At 51.4% G+C, this 21,185-nt stretch overlaps 1 protein-coding gene across 11 annotated transcripts in view; it reads left to right on the top strand.

Annotated features, from left to right (window-relative positions):
* SLC45A4 (solute carrier family 45 member 4) overlaps nucleotides 1–21,185 on the top strand; it is a 77,984-nt gene that overhangs the window by 30,680 nt on the left and 26,119 nt on the right. For 6 of the 11 annotated variants that reach the window (XM_077847434.1, XM_077847436.1, XM_077847439.1 and 3 more), the window contains exon 2: nucleotides 11,086–11,814. The exons of 1 other annotated variant lie outside the window; for it this stretch is intronic. In XM_077847434.1, the coding sequence (XP_077703560.1) occupies nucleotides 11,562–11,814 (253 nt within the window). In that variant the 5' untranslated portion in view covers nucleotides 11,086–11,561. Of the gene's footprint in view, nucleotides 1–7,983; nucleotides 8,083–11,085; nucleotides 11,815–21,185 lie in introns of all 11 variants that reach the window. 4 more of the 11 variants (XR_013351963.1, XM_077847433.1, XM_077847432.1 and 1 more) reach the window with 1 other exon arrangement.

Genomic DNA, 21,185 nt, shown 5'->3' with positions numbered 1-21,185 from the left:
TCTGCCCATTTAGCTCTAGTGTATCATCCTGCTGATTCACTCGGGGGGCCTGTGCTGGGGGATGGTGCAGGGTGGCCGCTGCCCCGAGGGAGGAGGTCCTGTTGGGACACACTGCCCTCGGTACTGGGTTCAGGCACACCAGGGCCTTCCCCAGCAGCACCCCCCCCCCCCCTGCACCGGGCCCGGCACCTGGAAATGGGGTCAGGAGGGAGTTAAAGGGGTGCTTGCTGTTTGCTCCCATTTGATTCACTCCAGCATCCTGCTGTGTCTTACCTAAGAGACGTGGGGCCTGGATCCCGAGGCAGGCCAGCAACCTGAGGAACCTGTAGCTGTGCCCTGGTGCCGCGGCCCTACAGAGTGGCTTTTGGAATTGGGTGTGCTCAGCAAAGGAGCTCTGGGACCCCGTGAGTAGATAGTGTTTGTCTGTGGCTCAGCAGCTTTTCCGTCAGTACCTTGTGCTGCATCTGGAAGGTCTGTGCCCTGCCAGGAGGACTCTGCTCCTGCTGTCTTGCCCTGCCAACATGTGCATGGTTACACCAGCATGCAGGGTGACGATGGCCGTGAGCTTGGTGAGTCATGGTGCTGTTTGGACCTTTTGTAGGGAGGGCTGCATTTGGGGCCTCTGATTTAGCGCAGAGCCTGAGATGACTTCGCCTGTCACCTTGCTGTGTCCCCTCGTCCCGATCCCCGCCTACCCTTGGGGGTCACAAATCTTGTGATGGGCTGGGGAGCCCAGTGCAGGAGGCTGCTTCTAGCCACGGTGGAGCTCAGGTTGGGGCAGTGGGAGCCAGCCGTGGCTTGTCTGCTTCTCACAGGGGGACCGGGGAGCCCCTGTGCTGGGAAGGCTTTTTGGTGCCTATGATGTTCTGCTAAGAACGCGGGCCCAGCTGGGAGGCCTCCACTGGGCTGGGACGAGTCTGCCAGACTGCACGGGCATCAGGCTCAGCCCTGAGAAGCCCCAGCAGGTGGCGGGGTGGTGATCTGGAGGATGCCGCGTGTGAAACGTGGCCGTGCGGTGTTTTATGCTCTGGGAGCCCCTGGACTCGTGCCGTTTCATTAAAGCATAGGAATTCCTGAGAAGTTCCACCTACGTGTGAAATTGTGAGCTGCTGCGATTTCTTTGGAGGGTGTGGTGCCTTTTGTAGAAAAAAATAACACCTTAAGTAGTGTGTACATTTGAAAGTTTACTTGAATTGCAATATGCCAGTTTTAAGGCACTAAAATCCTCTCGACTATTCATTAGCATTGACACACTGGTTTCTGCTTCCTATTCAGAAGGGAGAGGGATTTGCTTTGAGCTCTGCACTTAGCTTGCTCTTTTCTCTAAAAGGGAAGCATTACTAAAAATTGGTTTTCTTCATTTAATGGAGTAATTATGGGTTGGTCTGGTCCTCTCCTTCTAGTGCTCATGAATTCATTTCTTTCCAGCCACCTGAGTGCCTGCACTGGCTAGGTGCTGGGCCACCCAGTGGTGATCTGAGCCATCCTGCCCTCGGGGTGGGTGCCTCCTGCCTGCTGTGTGCTCAGGCTGCCTGCCTCCAGAAGGAAATGCTCCTCCCGGGACCAGGGTGCCACAGTGGGGAGAAGGGTCCCAGACTGATGAGAGCTGAAGGAAAAGCAGAGGGGCCTGGCCAGCCCAGAGGACATCGTGCCACCAGGGTCCTGGAAGCAGGGAGCTCTGAGTCCTGCAGGTGGACAGGAAAGTAGATGGGCAGGGGGGAGCTGTCCCCACCTCTGGGAGCTTGCAGTGGGGGTGGGGTTGTGGTGTTGAACAGTCAGATATCCTGGGCGCCTGCGGAAGGAGCATCCTGGCCCGGGCTTCTACTGGAGGTGTACGGGAAGGGGGGGGGGTAGGTGTGTGTTCGAGGTGTATAGGGCCAGGCAATGTGGTCCACACAGAAGTGGTCCCGGAGGAATGCTGGAGGTCCAGGGATCGGCCCCTCCTGCTTGCTCTGGGATGGGAATCCATTGAGAAACACTTTAATTAGACTGACTTGTTAACAGTGTAGCAATATTTTCATCCCCTTAGCTCCCAGGGGGGCCTCTTTCCACATTTCCTTTGCTTGGGTCTGTTAATACTTAGAAGAGTGTGTACACACACATCTCCCCCCTCCCCTCCCCCTTGACCGACATCAAGTCACAACAAGCTGATCAAAAGGAGTCGAATAAAAATTGATGTCAGGTCTGACGTGTGTTGTGTTTGGTCTCAGAAGTGTCCTCAACTGGGTCTTGTGACACAAGACACTCAAAGGCTGGGTTATTGAAAGGTTTTAAGTCCTAGTGAAGCTTTTGATCATTTGTCTCCAGAGTGGCAAGGCGCTGCCCAGACCCTGACACTCCAGTGAAAAGGGGTACAGTTAACGACTGTGCCGCATACCCCAGCCGTGGTGCTCGGGCCCACTGAGAGTGTCGCACTTAGCTGTCCTGTGGGTGTGTGTCGTAGTGCAGAGTCCTGGGTCCCTCTCCAGAGAGCTGGTTCTGTGGACCAGGTGGAGGCCTGCCTCGACATTTGTAAATGAGCCCCCCGGGGTGGCCTGATTCCCACTGATGCTTGTGGTCTTGGCCACTGGGGCAGCCTACCAAACCCACAGGCTGGGGTGTCCTCAACAGTGGGCACTTACTCCCTGAGGTTCTGGAGGCTGGGAAGTCCAGCCCAAGGTGCTGGCAGATTGACCACTTGTCTGTCTTCTGGGCCTGCTTCCTGGTTCATACACGTTTTCTTGCTGTGTCATCAACTCGGAAGGAGCCAGAGAGCCATGGGATGTCTCTCGTGAGGACACTGATCCCATTTATGAGGGTTCCACCCTCATGACCTGATCCCTCTCAGAGGCCCCAGCTCCTGATCCAGTAGCATGGGAGTTTGGTGTGGGGCACAGCAGCCACAGAGGCTGTGTTCTTTGGGGATACCACAACGTCACAAGCCTTATTTATTTATTTTTTTAAAGATTTTATTTATTTGGGGGTGGGGAGCACGAGCCAAGGGGAGGGGCAGAGGAAGAAGCAGATGCCACGGGAGAGAGGGAGAGCAGGGACCACCCTCCCTACGCGAGGCTGGATCCCAGGTCTTGGATCGTGACCCCATCTGAAGGCAGACACTTAATGGACTGAGCCATGCTGGTACCCTCCCTCCCCATTTTCAATATATCTTAATTTTATTATCCTTGAGCTCACATTTCCTAGACCGTAGAGGCACATTGATTCAGAGGAGACCAGGCTGGGTTTCTGCAGGTGACACCATAATACCTAGAGGAAGGTAATTTCACACATGAGAAAGTAATTCCCCAAGTCCGGAACATTCGGGATGACCACCTCTGGAACCCTTTCTTGTCAGATATTTTTGATTGAGTATTCTGTTTTTGTTTTTTTTAATGGGAAAGACCCTTACTTTTTTTTAAAATTTTTTATTTATTTATGATAGTCACACACAGAGAGAGAGAGAGAGAGAGAGAGAGAGGCAGAGACACAGGCAGAGGGAGAAGCAGGCTCCATGCACTGGGAGCCTGACGTGGGATTCGATCCCGGGTCTCCAGGATCGCGCCCTGGGCCAAAGGCAGGCGCCAAACCGCTGCGCCACCCAGGGATCCCAGATACTTACTTTTTATTCGTAAACTATTTTTCAGTTTACTGCCAAGTGAGCATAGAGGATGGTGTTCTGCATACCCTCATCCTCCTGAACAGCCAGCCTCCCCCATTATCCACCTCCCCCAGCAGAGTGGGGCATGTGTTAGAGCTGGTGAACCTGTGCTGATGTGTCTTCACCACCCCGGGTCCATGGTTTAGGGCTCACCCCTGCTCTTGGACACTCTGTGGGTTTTGACAGGTGTGTAACAACGTGTGTCTCCCATTATGGTACCTTCCAGAGTAGTTTCACTGCCCCCAAATCCCTCTGCCCGCCCCCACTCCACCCCACTTTACTCCCCGGTAACCACCCATCTTTTTACTGTCTTTATAGTGTTGCCTTTTCCAGAATGTCCTGTGGTTGGAATCCTACAGGGAGCAGCCTTTTGGGATTGGCTTCTTTCACTTAATGATATGTGTTTAAGGTTCTTTCTTGTCTTTTCCTGGCTCGAGAGCTCATGTCTTCTTAGCACTAAATAACATTCCGTTGGGCAGACCACAGAGGATTTAAACATCCACCTGCTGAAGGACGCCATGGTTGCTTCCAGGTTTTAGCAAGTAATAATAAAACTAGACATCCACATGCAGGTTCTTGTGTGGAGATAAGGTGTTACCTCCTTAGGGTAAGTACCAGGGAACAGGACTGCTGGACCACCTGGGAAGAGCGTGTTTAGATGGTGAGAAACCGCCACACTGTCTTCCCAAGTGGCTGCACCATCCTGTGCTCCCATGAGCCGTGAGCGAGCAGCCCTGTTGCTCCACGTCCTCGCTGGCATCTGGTGGCTGTGCCCTGACTTTGGCCATCCTCATAGGGGTGTAGTGGGATGTAGTTGTAGTTTACGGGTGTCTGATGCCACGTGGCGTGGAGCATCTCTCCACGTGATTCCTTGCCGTCGTGCATCTTTACTGAGCGGTCTCTTTGGGTGCCTTGTCTTTTCTTCATTTTCTTACTGTCGCGTGTGCTGTGTGTTCTGGAGAACAGTCCTTTAGCAGATGTGCCTTTTGCAAATATTTTCTCTCAATCTGTGTCATGTCTGTCTCTTGATAGAACATTGATTTTATGTTGGAAGTCCGTGGGATTTCTTAAATGCTTTTCAGGAAATAACCTTACAAACAGATTCGCTGGAATGCTTCTTTCTTACCAGGGATACTTCGAACTTGCTTGATCGATTTCACGTCATTTTAGACTCTTGCTCTAAAAGCCGATGCTGGCCTTCGTTTGGCTTCCCTGGTTTCTGTGTCGTGTGTCGGGTAGCGTTCTGGGCCGTGGTCGTCTGGTGAGAGGGAGGCGTGCTGCTGGTGGTGATGGAGAGCACTGTGCCCCTCGCTATTCGGCACGCTCGTCGGAGGTTAATAATTGATGGCGTTGCAAGAGGAATGTTGGTAGTTGCAGTGGATTTTCTCGAGGGTGTGGATGCCTGGTTTTAGATGGGTGCACAAAACAAACAGCTGTGGCCATGAAGCAGCCACCGTCTCGGATTCGCTGCACGCCCGGTGCCCAGGCGCTGCCAGGGCGCACACGTGTGCCTTTGTGCGTCGGGGGGTGTGGAGGCAGCCGGGACGTGTTTGAGGCGTGTCGCAAGTGCGCATTAACTCCTCTCTGACCGATTTCCAGGAGATGGATAGAACCTCAAAGTTGAACCGAAGCTGGCGGGGCCTGAGATTGCTCCGCAGTTAACTTTTTGATGGCATTCCGTTAACAGCCGGCTTTCCACAGAGCAAATTGTAGGAAGTCACATGTTCTGGCATCGGTTACCCTTAAATTAGAAACAGGACAATAGAGGAAGTTGTTGATTGGAACAATGGTAGTTTCACTGGTCTAAGTGCATCTGCAAATCCTACCCAGGTCCTTGTCCCTGAACGTGGCGACAGTCCCCGCGGAGGGAAGCGCGTTTTCTCTGCTAGGGGAAAACCTGTCCATAACGTGTTTCTGGTCTTCCGATTGGATAATGCTGGAATAAGTCACGGCTTAAGCTTCACGTTTTTCAACAGCTCCAGAGGAGGCTCTTTGCAGCACATCCTTGCCCGTGCTTTGGGGAAGGAGCAAACCAGTCTTTTCTCTTGAAGCTGTTTCAGTGTATTTGTCGGGGTTTAGCGTGGCCTCATAAGTTAGGTCCTTCAGAAGAATGTTCGTAAGATGTTTTATTGTAATGGTTTGGTTATTTTGGTTAATATTCTACCATTTACATAAAATAGCTTCCTCAAAGAAAACAGTCTGCCTGCAATAAGGAGCTTTGTGGACAGTGGAAACCTGGTTTGACATTGATTGCCTTCCTCGGGGATGACGCAGCCTCGCCCTGGCGCTTGGCTGATGGGAGAGCCGCCCTGTGCACCTGCCCCTGTGCTCCTGCCTTTTCTTCTCAGCTTCTTTCTTTTCCTTTTCTTGAGTCCCCATGGAAAGGGCCCTAGAAATAGAACAAGTGTGGGGAGACCATCTCAGGTTTGGTACCCGGGACAGGTGCAGCCGTATGCCACATGGGTCCTTGTGCCTCGCTCCAGAACAAGTGCTGTGATTGAGTTCAGTTCACACCGGGAGGGACCCTGGGTTCTGTCTCCGAGGAGCCGATGATCAGGTTCCAAGCAATGCACACGTGAACTTTGGAACATAATCCTGTGTTAGCCGAAGCTGGGGATTATACGTAGCTTGGTAATGGTTGGTAGGTTTGTCGTTAACTCGGTGATAGCCTTTTTGTCCATTCGCAGGCACTTAAAGAATTAGATCACCAAATTAAAATGTAAAGATCATTAGCCTTAATTGCAGGGGAAGGGACATTCGGGGACTTGCCAGAGTACTGGAAATGGTCTGTGTCGATATAAATTTGTCAGAATCGATTGAACGTGGCACGTTTTCACTGCATGTAGGTTACAGCTGAGCAAATGAACAAACAACGCTCACTAGCCTGCTTGTAGGCTGACTATAAACAGTTGGAATATAAGGGAAGAGAAAATCCCATCTACAGTGGCCACAAATAAGATAAAACCGTTAGGAAGAACTTAACTAGAAATGTGCAAAACCTGTAAAAAGGAGCATGAAATTTCTTGAGAGACATTGAGGTAGTGTGGGACAAAGAGAGAGCCCTCCTTCCCGGATTGGTGTCCTGGCGGTCTATGATGGCAGCTCCCCAAGCTAACCCTAACAATTAATGGAATCACAGTAAGAATACCAACAGGCGCACCTCGGTGGCTCAGTCGGTTGAGCATCTACCTCTGGCTCAGATCATGATCCTGGGGTCCTGGGATCCAGTCAGGCTTCCTGTTCAGCATGGAACCTGCTTCTCTCTCCCCCTGCTTATGTGCACGCTCTCTCTGTCAAATGAGTGAAATTAAAAACAAAACAAAACAGCAAAAAATATCTTTTTTCCTGAGCTAGTCTAGCTCTTAGAGCTCATATGCTTATAAACAAACATTCAAGAATAAACAGGGAGATGCTAGATGCTAGGGAATGAAGCAGTGAGAGGGTATGGCCTCAGCAGAGTCTAGAACCTCCTGCGCACTTTGTTCTTAGAGCAGTGGGTTACTGGGCGTGAGCAGACAGGCACGCTGGCCGGACATAATAGGAAGCTGGGAAACAGACCCAAGTACTGATGGAAATTTGATGTATGACAAAGGGGAGTCTCAGTGCTGGAGTGGACTTACCAATAAATCCTATTGACATGATCCGATGGCCACGATGAAAAGAGAACAGTGCGTCCTGACGTCACGACAGCACACACGAGAATATGGATCTGAGACGTGAAAGGTACCCACTAGGTTTTTCACTGGGAATGAACAGCCGAGTTGGCCATCCTACAGCCTGTGTGTATAGCCTGACCTATCAGAGTTGGCTGGTACACCTTCCCGGTTCCATGGACTCCTCGACTGTGGCTATTTTTTTTTTTAATGATTGAACTTGAGAGAGAGCACATGTGAGCATGAGCAGAAGGAGCAGAGGGAGAGGAAAAGAGGATCCCCAAAGTATCTTTTATCATTCCCTAAAAGTCTTGTAAACCACCCCCCCCACCCCCGGATTTGCATAGTGTTTGGAAACTGTCTCCACCGAGTGTAAGCTGCTGCTGAGCAGTTGGGTGTTGTCTTCAAGGTGCCTGACTGTAAACCGGGTTAGTCAGATCTTTGGGGAACCCCAGTGTCCTCTAACAGGAGTAGGTTTTGTTAGTTGAGTCTCGTTTCTAAGTTAGCGGTTGGAAAGCGGCTTCCGCTCTGGGAGTTTGTGCTGATTTCTGTGGGCATTCCTGCCGTGGCTTCAGAACGCGAACGTGGGTGAGTCTGTAGAGCTGCGAGATGTCGATGGACTTGTATTTACTAACTGCTACCTAGAGTCAAGCTAACTGAAGATGCTAACGCTATTTGTCATTTTCATCAATATAGATGACAGTGAAGTTGCCTGTGTAAAACCTATTCACTGCGTTTGCACGGCTTGAGGAAGGGAAGCCAGCTGTGTTAATGCCTAGCCTCCTTGAATGACAGGTAAACCCCACGCCACGCTCATGTCATTTCATGCGGGCTTCCCTGCAGCCTGACCCCGGTAGCCGGCCACCCAGCTACCCTGGGTGTCACTCTTCGAGAGAGCTTGGCACGGGTGGGGGGTGGCTTTCCAGCGCACACAGCCCCTGGTACATTCTGGTCAGCACGTTAGCTGGCTGTCATTCATTCATTCATGTATTCATTCACTCTTTCTGCGATTTGCCCCGGGCTCCCACCGTGGGACCGGGGGAGCACAGGTGGTGGCCTCTGCCGTGGGAGCCTCTCCCTGCCCCGGCCAGGGTCGTGTTACCAGGTACGGTCACTGCACGGCCGCAGTGCATCTTCTGGGGAGGGCTGGGCTGCAGAGGGGTCTTCAGACTGGACCCAGCTGAACTCGGTGCGGGAGGCTGCGGCAGCGAGCTGGGGGTCTCTGGGGCTCCCCAGAGGAAATAGCCGGCACCTTTCTTCTTCTTGCCACAAACCGGAGCCCGGAGGCCACCTCCTCCTGCGCTGGGAGACAGTGGTGTGAGCCCACCTGCATTTTCCTGTCCATTTTGAGCAATGCCTGGTTTTGGTTCCACAAAGAGGCAGTGATGTGGAATTTGCCACATCTGGCCCAGTTGATGGATTCAAAACGTAATCATGTAAAATGTAGTGTTTCAGCATTTCTGGAGAAGACTTTTTCACATTTATTTAATAATAACCTTCGAGCAGAGTGTTTCGACTTCGACACAGTTGATACTTGCGGCCAGATCATTCTCTACCACGGGGCCGTACTTAGCAGCGTCCCTGGACTCCACCCAAGGAAGTGACAACCAGAAATGTGTCCAGATGCTGCCTGGTGTCCTCGGAGGTGCAGAATTGCCCCCGGTGGAGAACCAGTGCCTTAGGAACAGCTCCAGTGTACTTAGTACCAAGCTCGGCTGCCTGATTCCTGGCTGCTGCTGAGATGGCCTTGGCCTGGGCCTGCCGATTTTCAGGCGTGGGTGTCGGGACGGCTGCAGCTGTGGGTCGGGGGCGCTGGGACGGAGCTCAAGGGTTGTGTGTGACCCATAAATGGGTCACCAGGATTCTTAGAAAAAAATGACTGTCATTCCTGCCCCCCAAGCCCCTGGTCATCAGCATGGGCGTTGAAAACCTGTCTGGATACACGTCCTTCACGTAAAAGTGACCCATCTTATTTGGTGGAAGAAAGCATTTAAAATCATGAACCCATATTGTGGTTTGACAGGTTGACAAACAGTTTTCTTCTCTTCTATTTTCTTAGGACAGGAATCACTCCGAATGTAGGGATGGAGTGAGAGTGCAGATGTTGGTAATTGTTAATGCTGAGCGATTTTGTTTTTAGATACTGTTTTATTTTGTAGGTTACAAGTAGTTTCATAATATGTTTTCTAAAAAGATTTGAGGTTAGAAACCCTGGTTGTTTTTTGTTTTGTTTTTGTCCTGTGGTTCTGAGAGCCAGAGCGAGCGAGCTGGGGGAGGGTCAGGGGGAGAATCTCCAGCAGGCTCCACACCCAGTGTGGAGCCCAATTCTAGGCCTGATCCCATGACCCTAAGATCATGACCTGAGCTGAAATCAAGAGTCAGACTCTTAACTGACCGAACCACCCAGGTGCCCCCAAACCCCACTTTTTAATTGAGATGTTATATGGTAGGGGCCACTTGGAAAGTTGGAGAGCAGTCTTGAGGACAGGGATTGTCAGTGAAGTGTCGCAACATTGGGGAACATGAGAAGCACCTGTGCAGGCAGGATGCAGACTTGCTGTCCTCAGGGATCCTCGTTGCAAGAAGAAGTGGCCCTGAGGGAGCCCTGGAATGGTGACATGGTGAGGGAAGGAAGGACCAGCTTTGCCTGAGGCTGGGGCTCCCTGTGGGGGCGCTCCGTGGGAAGGCTGCCCTTGGTTCCTTGGTTGCCCATCCCTTGGGTGGGGGAGGGAGAAGGAGCTAATTAAGATCATGTTTGGTCCAGTGACTATTAACTAGAAATATTTTTGTTTAAACCAGTTGTTGAAAATCCGGTGAGATTGCAATTCACAGGCCTACGTTAGAATAAGTAAGATGGGAACACCATTTGTGTGATTTTCGGGTCCCCTCATCTAATGCACTTGAGGTTGAGGAGAACCCCAGTGCCTGGAGGCCTGAGTCCAGCCGAGTGCATGGGCAGACCTGCATCCTTAGTCCTATCTTGTGTTTTCCTAAAACCTTCTTACGGGGAAATTTTAGTTAGTTGCAAGGCAGTGGACGCTTTATTGTGATGTGTTCCTCTGGGTAGAGAATGCATCACAGAGCCCAGGACAGCGGGAATGTGGGCTGAGGAGTTCCACCCACCAGGAATGCTGTATGTGGGTCAGGAGGTTGTGAGCCCCTGGACGGGATATTCAGTTTGCGGTGCAGGTACTTTTCCCCTGGAGAGGGGCTGTGATTTTCATTTGATGATCAGAAAGAGTTATAACCTGCCAAGGTCAAAGACCATCCCTGTAGATAGCCCGCACGCTCGTACTTGGCTGCTTTTGGGGGGACTTTGAACATCCTTCCCCCACCCCCTTTAGGGTGGCAAGTCACCCCATTCTTGCTCTACCCATCCTCCCACTACCCATCTCTGCTCCTTTGTCCAGCCTCCCTGCTTCCCCAGCCTCTCCATTCCCACTCCCAGGAGGCTGACAGCTCTGCTCTTTGCTGGGTCTCGCCGGCTCAAGAGCAGAAGCTGAGCTCTCTCCAGCTGTCTGTCCGTCATCTCTCTGGCTTCCCACCATGGTGTTGTCTTTACCCCCCTGCCCCAGGGTTAGGTCTCTACAAGAAGCCATCTCCAGGAATTAGTGTCTTTGTCCACAGCTGACCCCGAGTAAGCACCAGAGAGCCGCGGTGGTCTGAGGTCAGGGTCTCCAGGTGGCCGAGGACCCATCCATGGAGCTCCTGGACAGCCTGGGCGGGGGCGGGGTGGGGGGTTGGCCACATGGCGGCCGCCCCCGACTGACTCTGCTGGATTGTTTTCCTCTTTTGCAGATCAACCAGTCACTCGATGGGGAGCAACGGTGGACCTCCTTTTTGTGTCACCTTCCCACCTCTCTGTAGCAAGAAAAGTAACTTCAGCACCTCTTCAATAATAATGATGAAACTGGTATTAACTGAATGGCAATTATGGATTTTTAACTCTAATTCACAGTAAACCAGCAAGCCATATGTTTAAAATCCAACCAAAAATCCTTTTGTTTTGCTGCGTGTCTCACCCGATTGTGAGAAGTTGCGAGATCTCTATTTGTACAAAGAGGGATATAAGCGTTACTTGCCGGAGGAACCCAACTGAAGCAGAAAGAGAAGGCGTTCTAATTTATCCTTAAAGATACACGATAGTAATTATTTATATAGGTAGAGGAAATATATATATATACACACACGTATATATATATATATATACACACACACACACACACACACATATATACACACACACACACACGCACACGCACACATATACATATATGCTTTTGGTGGTAATGAGAATGGCCCCGCAAAACGCCGACTCGGAATCTATGCAAGTTCAGGAGTTGCCTGTCCCCCTGCCGGACCTGCAGAAGCCCGGAAGCGCGGACACCCACGATGAGACCATCAGCGAGGGGTCCATAGACCGGATCCCCGTGCGCCTGTGGGTGATGCACGGGGCCGTGATGTTTGGCAGGGAGTTCTGTTACGCCATGGAGACGGCGTTGGTCACGCCGATCCTCCTGCAGATTGGTAAGTGCCCGGTCCTTAGCACTGAGCATCAGTGTTCGTGGTGTGAACTCCCGAGTGGACGTCAGCACACGGAGCTCGTCACCGGCTGGAAAGTGTCAAGAACCCTGGGAACCAGCAACCTGGTCTTTGCTCCCCTCAACCTACTCTGGCCGTTTTTTTCCCTCTCATTCTGAAGCAGGGCTGGAGAGGCGGGTGGTCCTTGGATGTTGACGAGGTTGCACCTGCTGTGGCAGGATGGTCACGGAGCGCTGGCGTGTATGTAGTCAGCTTTGATATGTGCTAATCCCGGTGTGTGGTACCTCCTGCCCTGTTCCTGCTTCCTGGACATGGTCACCAGCCGTGTCCTCCTGCCCTGTTCCTGCCTCCTGGACATGGTCAGCAGCCGTGTCCTCCTGCCCTGTTCCTGCCTCCTAGACATGGTCAGCAGCCGTGTCCTCCTGCCCTGTTCCTGCCTCCTGGACATGGTCACCAGCCATGTCCTCCTGGGCAGGCCAGTGAACCTCCCTGACTCTCCCTCAGCTTCCTTTCCCAGAAAGGGGGGGATGGTCTGCGATTGCAGACCACCCCCTGGCCGGGCACAAGGAGAGTGCTTGGAACAAGGCCTGGCCTAGAAAACCCTGAATAACATGGTTCTATATTACCAGCTTCTCGTTGCTGAGCACTTAAATCTGAGTTTTCGTGTGGACTTCGGTGGCTGAATGATGAGCACGTCCAGAAGTCCTGGAGTGCACAGAGTTACCCTCAGTGGTAGAAGCCCAGTGTGAGAACACACTGACGTGCTAACTTCGGCCCTAAGCATTCTGTCCATGTTTCATTTTCCCTGTTGTTTAAGGAAGTTTGAAAATATAATTTTCCAGCTGCTGGAAAATTACCCCTGGGTAAGGGGCTGAGCGATTTAAAATACTCTGTTTCGTTTGAGGATTCCACAGGTGTGTTGTTTCTGCTTATTTTGGTTGTTTTAGGAATGTTTCCTTCTCCAAACATAATGTTTCCTGTTGCGGTGAACGCTAACTAGGCCCTGTCTGGGGATCGGTTAGTGAAGCCCAGGGGTCCTTCAATTAGGATCAGAACCGCACCGTCACTGTCGTTGGGAGGAGACTTCATTTCCCGTCTCAGCGGTGGCAGGTGTCTGGTGGTGGCAGGTGTCCGGCGGTACTGCTGAAGCTCGGGCTTATTTCCGAAGGTGGCAGTTACAGGAGGCCCCGCGCCCCTGCGTCTCCTTAGCACCTTGATTGATGCTCTCTGCACTGAATTACTGTCATGCCACATGTTTTTCTCTCCGCTTTTTCATCTTTAAAAACATCCTTAGAAGGATTCACAAGACCTCAGACAAGGTTAAGAGCATTTCAGGAGAATGGGGACCGTGGAGCGTGAGCCACATAGGTCACTCTTGTTCTTTCACCCTCCGTATTTGTCGTCTCTGCAGTTATGCTCTTCACGGCCCGTGGGTGCCCACCGCATGCCAGGGCACTGAGGGGGGACAGGACGTCACGGCTCTGCTCGCACAGCTTGTCCCTGGTGCGGAGGTGGGGCAGCGGCCAGATGAGCGAGAGCCGCTTGGGCACCGTGAGCAGGAGGGAGCAGGGGGGCTGCAGACCCTCCGAGGGAGGCTTGGCTGCTTGGGAGGCCTGTCAGTGCGGGGGGGCTCTGGGCTGACCTGGTGGAGAGCGAGCCGAGGGCACTCGGGGAATCAGGCTTGGGGAGCTCAAGAAACTGGAAACCTGGCTTTGTGGCCAGACCTCGGGAGTCTGGTGGCAGTTAACTTTACCAGACGTTTATTTATTTTGTCCCTTCAACATATAAGGACTTGGGTTTGGCACCATGGTTGAGGTCATTACAAAAGCAGTCATAACTAAGTGGGGTGGTTACAATTAGAAATGGGGTGCTATTAGCCAGTTTCTAGACCACTTTGTGGTTAGGATGACAAATGTAGAGTTCAGGAGCTCTGGTTACTGAGAAATAAGTTGTTCTAGAAGTACAGATTTGGGAGCTGTTATTCCCAAATTTTCGTCATGGTGGGTTATGTGTGTTTTGGCTTAAAACCCTGGCACTTAAGACTCCTTGGAATGTGTCACTTTATAGGTTGGGAGTCTCAACTTCTATACAACTCCGCACATTTCATTGTTTGGGTGCGAGTGTTTAATATACTACGTGAGACTCGTATCAGTTTCAGGTAATCTGGGATCACAAGCACGTAGCCTGTGTTCTACTATAGAACACGAAGGCATGTGCTGTGTGTTCACAGTAGCTTTGGGAAGTCGTGTGTGTGCGTGCTGCATGGGCACCTCCGGAAGTGCTGACTGTGGAGTAGGGGAGGGTGTTGCCCCCCGACTGGGGGGAGCGGAGTGTACTCCTAGAGGAATGGTTCTTCAGGAGAGCCGCACTCATGTGGCCTGGCGCCGGGTCCAGAAGCCGAAGGCCAGTTTGTTTCCCAGGGTTGGGCTTCACACTCAAGGGTGACATAGTGACTAAAATTTCCTCTGAGTGGAGTCTGACTTTTCTCAGCAGAGTCAGAGGCACGGTGTTGATCGGTGAGTTTTGTGTATCAGTAGTTAACTGAAGCCGATACTGAGACCAGACCGTCAGGTTCTTCCTTCAGTCTACCTGATTCGAGTCTGCAGTGACTGCATGTGTTCCTGGCACAGGTGAGGCCGGGTGTGTTCTTGTCACCCCCTAGTGACCCCTCACATGCAGGCCCCCCCAGCCACCACCAGCCTGCCTCGGTCAGTTGTGCCCTTTTTGGAGTCCCATATAAATGGAATCAGGGTGTGCGCTCCGCTGTGTTTCAGTTAGCATAACGCCCTTGTGATTGATTCGTTTCTCTTCCACACGAATCAGTACTTTGTCCCCTGAATGGACACACCGTCCTGTCTATCCCCTCATCAGCTGATGGATTTTGGGTTGTTTCCATTTAGAGGCGATTATAAATAAAGCTGCTCTGAGCATCTGCCTGCAAGTCTTTGGATGGATGTGCATTTCATCTCCCATGCAGGCCTTGGCGTGGGATTGCTGGGTTGAATGGCGGGCGCAGGTTTGCTTCTGTGGGAAGAGACCGGTCCCTCCAGCAGGTGCAGGGGTCCTGTTTTCTACAGCTCCCGGATAGCATTTGAGTTTCCCAAATGAACACTGGTGTTAAATGAGTTTTGATGGGCTTATTGGGGTATTCGTTTCTTTTAGGTGAAGTCCGTGTGTTAAAACGCTTGGCTGTTACTTTAGTTGGGTTCTATCATTGTGTTGCAAGAGTTCTTTATATATTCTTGATGAAAGTCTTTTTTCAGGCAGGTATTATTTGCAGATCTTCTGCCAGAGTCTGTGGTTTCTCTTTGTGTGTGTGTGTGTGTGTGTGTGTGTGTGTTTTAAGATTTATTTATTTATTTGAGACAGCTCCTTGTGTGCATGAGGGAAGGGGCAGAGGGAGAGTGAGAAATCCAAGCAGACTCTCTGCTGAGCCCTGGGAGCCCTTGTTTTGGCTTTTGTGGATCTATCACATTTCCATATAAATTTTGTTTTTATTTTTGTGAGATTTTATATATTCTTGAGAGACAGAGAGAGGCAGAGACACGCAGGCAGAGGGAGAAACAGGCTTCATGCAGGGATCCCAAAGTGGGACTCGATCCCAGGACCCTGGGATCACACCCTGGGCCGAAGGCAGACGCTCAACCACTGAGCCACCCAGGCATCCCTAAAAGCATTTTTATATTGCGTTAGTGATCATAGAAAAGTTGGTCACTTACTAGTTGGGTACCTCTTAATGTCTGTAAGGTCTGTAGTGATGTTCTTTTCTGTCTGATAATGGTAATTTGTATTCTCTTTAGTTCTTGGTTACTTTGGTTAAAGATGTATCAATTTTATTTATCTTTTCAGAAAGTTAGCTTTATTTAATTTCTCTGTTGTTTGTCCATTTCTTATTTTAATGGTTTATGCTCTTTTTTTCTTCTGCCTACTTTGTTTTTTAATTTACTTTTTTTGGTTTCTTCAAGTCAAGCTTAGAACATTGGTTTTTGAAGTTCTCCATCCCAATAAAATCATTTCTAAGAAGTCTCTTATTAGAAATGACCTTATTTATGATAAAATTACCATTGCATAGAGGGGTCTGGAGGAGAGTAAATGGCATCCAGAGCCCTGGGTTACCTGCTGTGGTCAGCAGCCTCTTAGATGGTGCCCAGGGACCCCTGCCATCTGGTTTTCTTGGCCCCGTGAAATCTCCTCTTGAGTATTTTCTTTTAACAAATAGACTATGGCAATAATGAGTGGATGTCACCTTTGTGACTAGATTATAAAAGAATGTGGTTTCTCTCTGGTCAGAAGACTTGACTCTCTTGCCCTGTTGGCTTCTATACTTTGATGAATCATGCTGTGTTCTCGGGGAGATTTATGTGGCCGGGAACTGAGGGAGCCTCCAGCCAAGAGCCAGTGAGGCTCACTGTCTACGAACCTACAAGAAATAGAATCCTTGCGTCAATCAAGTGGGTGAGCATGGCTCCAGATCTCCCCTGCCCACCCTCTGAAGCCATGAAACAACTAGAGCTCTGGGAGAGACCCTGAGCCAGACCACCCAGCCAAGCCCCACCCAGGTTCCTGCCCCAACAGAAACTGAGAGACAGTAAATGTTCTAAGCCACTATATGGCACGTGATTTGTTACACGCCAGTAGATAACTAATGCATGTGCTCTGTGGGGTAGAGTTTCTGACTGCACTAGTCCACTACTTTCAGTTAGAGCATTTAGTATTTTTTTTTTTTTTTAAGATTTAATTTTTAAGTAATTTCTACATCATTGTGGGGATGGAACTCAGAACCATGAGATCAGAGTCAGGCGCTTCACCGCCTGATGCAGCTAGGTTCCCCTAGAGCATTTGGTATTTTTCCCACTGCCTAAAATACTTCTCATGTTAGAAGGTATGTAAATGCTCAGCATAAAAGTTTATGTTTTAAGTTGTGTTTGAAGATATCAATGATAGAGATCTTTCATAAGGTTGATTTTTCTCCAACAAAAACCCCCTTGAAATTCAGTAAACTGAAAGCTATGAAAAAAGTAAATTAGTTCAAGGGATCCCTGGGTGGCGCAGCGGTTTGGCGCCTGCCTTTGGCCCGGGGCGCAATCCTGGGGCGCAATCCTGGAGACCCGGGATCGAATCCCATGTCAGGCTCCCGGTGCATGGAGCCTGCTTCTCCCTCTGCCTGTGTCTCTGCCTCTCTCTCTCTCTGTGTGTGTGTGACTGTCATAAATAAAAAAATAAAATAAAATAAATTAGTTCAAGCTCTGCTATCACAGAGATTAGGAAGAAAGTCATTTTTCTTTTTCTTTTTTTGTAAGATTTTATTTATTCATGAGAGATAGAGGCAGAGACCCAGGCAGAGGGAGAAACAGGCTCCCCATGGGGAGCCCAATGCAGGACTGTACCCCGGGACCCTGGAATCCAGGCTTGAGCCAAAGGCAGACGCTCAATTCTGAGCCACCCAGGTGTCCCAGAAAGTCATTTTTCATCCAGGAGTAGGTAGCTAATTGAGAATGTGCTCTCTGAAGCTATTAAAGCAGTGCTGTCCTGTTTTGAGCGTGCCTGTGCTCATCAGTGTGTGATCTCCCGTCCTTAGAACGTGAGCAGTGATGGCCTAACTGAAGACACAGCCTGGCATGTTGCCCAGGAGTGGTGGTGGCCCCCAGGGAAGAAGTCCCTGCTGTTTGCTGTCCTTTGTCTCGTGGCCATCCTGGGGCTCAGTGGCTGTTGACCCGGCCCACAGACCGAGCTGCTATGCACAAGAAGGGCCCTCCACTCCTGGCTGTTGGTGGGCATCCCAAACAGCCGGGTTAGCCTACCTGGTCTAAGGCTGGTTCTCAGGCCCCTCCTCCCAGCTGGCCTCCCTGGAGCTCCTTGAAAGTGCTCTGGGGTTGTGCCGTTCCTCCATAAAATACCAGCCTGCATTACACAAGGGTCTGGGCCTTGCAGCCCAGTGTCCTCTGAGTTGTCTGTCTGGGGTACCTTTGGTGCCTCAGCTGTGCAGAGACTGGATGCTCCAGAATTCAGAGGCTACTGCCTGTGCCAGCCCCCAGGAAGGCAAGAAGTGAGGGGCTCAGGGAAGCTAGCTCTAGGCCTCGGCTGTGGGGACATGACCACCTGGTTGCTCTTGTGCTTCATGTGGGCCAACTTTGGTGCTAGTGATGGTTTTAGTTTATGGGGCACAGATTTCCTGACTTTTGTGGTGTTTGGTGGGGGAGTTGGGAGGCAGGGCCAGCCTCCCAACCAAGTGTTGGCTGTTGGAGAAGCCTACACTGCTGTTCTGCATCTCTGTAGCCTTATGTGTATCTCTGGGTACCAGCACCTCTTTCTCTCTGAATACAGCTGATGGGGATGAAGCACAGGGATCCAAGCCTGCATGTCTGAGGCCCTAACCTCGGCCTGCTGTTGTCCTGTCCACACCCCCCATCCTGAGCCCCCTTAGCCTCCAGCTCCACCTGCCGGGTGATGCCATCATGCCGGACCACTCCGGACGTATCATACTCACTTGTGAAGTGGGAGGCAGTGTAGATGTGTCTGGGCCAGGCTTGTAGATCAGCTGCTTAGAGTTCATATCTGCAGGGGACGCCAGGCTATCCTCAGACTCACTGCGGGCAGCCCGATCACGTCTCCTCCACAACCAGGATGCTCCTAGGAGTGTCGCTCCATTGCTTGTCCCCACAGGTCACCCCACCCCCATCCCTGGCATCGTGATTCCCATCGGGGCAGGTTCTCACTCACAGTTGGACCTGGAGTCCAAGGAGACGCTCACCTTGTGTTTGGTGAAGAGGGGAAGCTGACATGGCTCACACGCCTGCCATGTCCACCAGCTCCTGTCTAAGCCCGAGGCCTGGCCCCCTGTGTGTGTGGTGCACAGGTGAAATCACGGGACTCCCTGGGGAAGAGGCCTTTAAGATTTAGATACTACAGTTAGCACCTGTGTTACCCCAAATGGAGCTTCCTTGTGGCCCTAGGATGCCCTGGGTATGCCCACTTCAGTTGGGAGCTCACTAGGATGGAGAAGGGACTGAAAGTCTCTAGTAGCCCAGTTGGCCTGCTGGGGAGGGAGATGGACATCATTAAAACGTGGGACGTGTCCAGCAACACTTTTGGGTACATACACTCGGGGCTGAGCCGTTTGGTCGTCCTGGCAGGTGGAGCAGTGGGTTTTGCCACAGTCTTGCCTGGTGTGTGGTCCTAAAGCCATCCATTGCCACAGGGTCCTTTCCTTTCTCTTTACTGTGGCTGCTGGGCTGTGTGCCACGCAGAGCCGAGAGGTGGCCTGCGATGGCAGCTTCTGGTGTCATGTCTCCCCTTTGCCCTGGTCTCTAAACTGAGCCTGGCCCTCCATCTCTGGCATCGCAGGTGTTGGAGGACTCTCTCTGGACAGGGAAGGAAGACCTAATGTTTCCCATCCCACAGCCTCTCAGCAGGGAGGACAGATGGGGCAAGGGTGGCTGTGCTCAGGGTGGACTGAGTGTGCAAGGCCCCAGGGGAATAACGACCCTGCTAACTGCGGTAAGTTTGCCTGGGGTCCCTAATAGCATGGACACAGCTTGTCTCTTCCGTGATGGCTGTGTCCGCCGTGCAGAAGTCCAGCTTGGTAGATAGGGAGAGAGCCCTGGAGTCCTCTCAGGGAGGTGACACACCGCGATGAGGGGGCGAACTGCCGTGTGGTCTTGGCAGAGATGCTAAGGAACAAGCTGAGCTTTGGCCATCTCCCCGTCTCAGGCACCCTGCCTTAACCTTCTTGGGTCTCTCAGGATTGGCATAATTTTGTGGCATACTAAAGAGTAGTGGCTTTATTTTTTAATTTTTAAAAATATTTATTTATTCATTAGAGAGAAGCAGAGACACAGGCAGAAGGAGAAGCAGGCTCCATGCAAGGGAACCTGATGTGGGACTTGATCCTGGGTCTCCAGGATCAGGCCCTGGGCTCAAGGCGATGCTAAACTGCTGAGCCACCCAGGCTGCCCAAGTAGTGGTTTAAAAAAAAAAAAAAAGTACTTTCTGTTAGGTTGAGACAGTTATTTCCTAGTGTTCCAGTAGAATCTATACAGCTTCTGCAAGCCAGCCAGCCAGCTGTGCTTGGCCGATGGGAGGTGCTTCAGGAGACTGTCCAACAAGGACTAGTGTCCTCTCTCGGGAGAGGTTCCCATCGCCTGGTCTGGGACCTAGGCAGCCCACTCTATACACTCTTAACTCTGTGGCCATGTTTTAGGGTACGTTAAGCAATGGCAGTGGGGACCCAGATTTAGGTTGAAAGCCCCCTTCTAGGCATGGATCTGTGTCCGCACAGCTCTGGGATGGCAGTGGCCAGGCCGCACAGATTCCAGGGGAAGGCGGTGTCACCAGCCTTCCTGACCATCTTGCGAGCTGAGTGGGTTTGACTTCATGGGTCAGCAGATGGGTGGCCCCAAAGCAGACCAGGTGCCCTGTCACCTGGGACATCTGACACCACACCATGGATCTCCAGCAGGTGACCAACCAGCTAACTTTTATTTTTATGAGAATCTCACGTTCTCTTCCCGGCTCCTGGTATGGTAGAGTGAGGTGCTCTGTTCTTGATGGTTGGTCCCACAATTATGGTTGCAACTCACCCCCCCCCCCCACTTCTTCTCAGATTATTTATTTGAGCGAGCATATGAGTGGAGAAGGGGCGTGGGGGGCAGGGAGAGAATATCCAAGCAGACTCCCCACTGAGCTGGGAGCCCCACGCAGGGCCTGATCTCATGACCCCGAGATCATGACCTGAGCTGAAACTAAGAGTCGGGTGCTGACCCGACCGCATCCCCAGGTGCTCCACGCAGCCTTTTCTTATGTGGACGAGCTTTGTAGGCACGCAGTGTGGAAATCCCCTGACCACTAGCAGCCCCCTCGTGGTGCATGGGGAGGTCAGTGGGGCTGGCCCATTGCAGGCCTAGGTTGGAGAAATCAGAGAAATAATAATAACTCTAGTATGTACTTTGTTTTAGTCCTTAACTTCTGTTTGTCGCTCAAGCTGGGCCCTAAGGATTTGGGCCCAGGTATTTGGTTGTCCTCCTGCTTGTGATTCTTAGCCACGTGGGCTGGTTTTCCTCTCACAGTAAACCGGGGTCTTGGGTAGTCTTACATTGGGTTGCACGCTGTCTCCCGTGACCCTCACTCAGCCAAGTGCACATGTGACAACAGTGAGACTTGGCAGGACTGGTGTTTCCATGCTTTGGGGATGACGGAGCCCATCTGTCTTCACGTCACTCTGGCAAGGATGGGGTCTCATGTCCCCTTTCTTCTCTGACTCTGGAGCCGCACATTGCTGTCCATTTGGGCTCTTGTGCTGCAGGATCTGTCGGTGTTGCGTTGTGAAACTTGTTCTTTAAGAGGCGAAAGAAAAATTG

Source organism: Canis aureus, chromosome 14 (genome assembly GCF_053574225.1).
Source record: "Canis aureus isolate CA01 chromosome 14, VMU_Caureus_v.1.0, whole genome shotgun sequence".
In the NCBI taxonomy this organism is placed as follows: Eukaryota; Metazoa; Chordata; class Mammalia; order Carnivora; family Canidae; genus Canis; species Canis aureus.
Note: the sequence above shows the minus strand (reverse complement) of the source record. Positions and strands in the feature narration are given on the sequence as shown.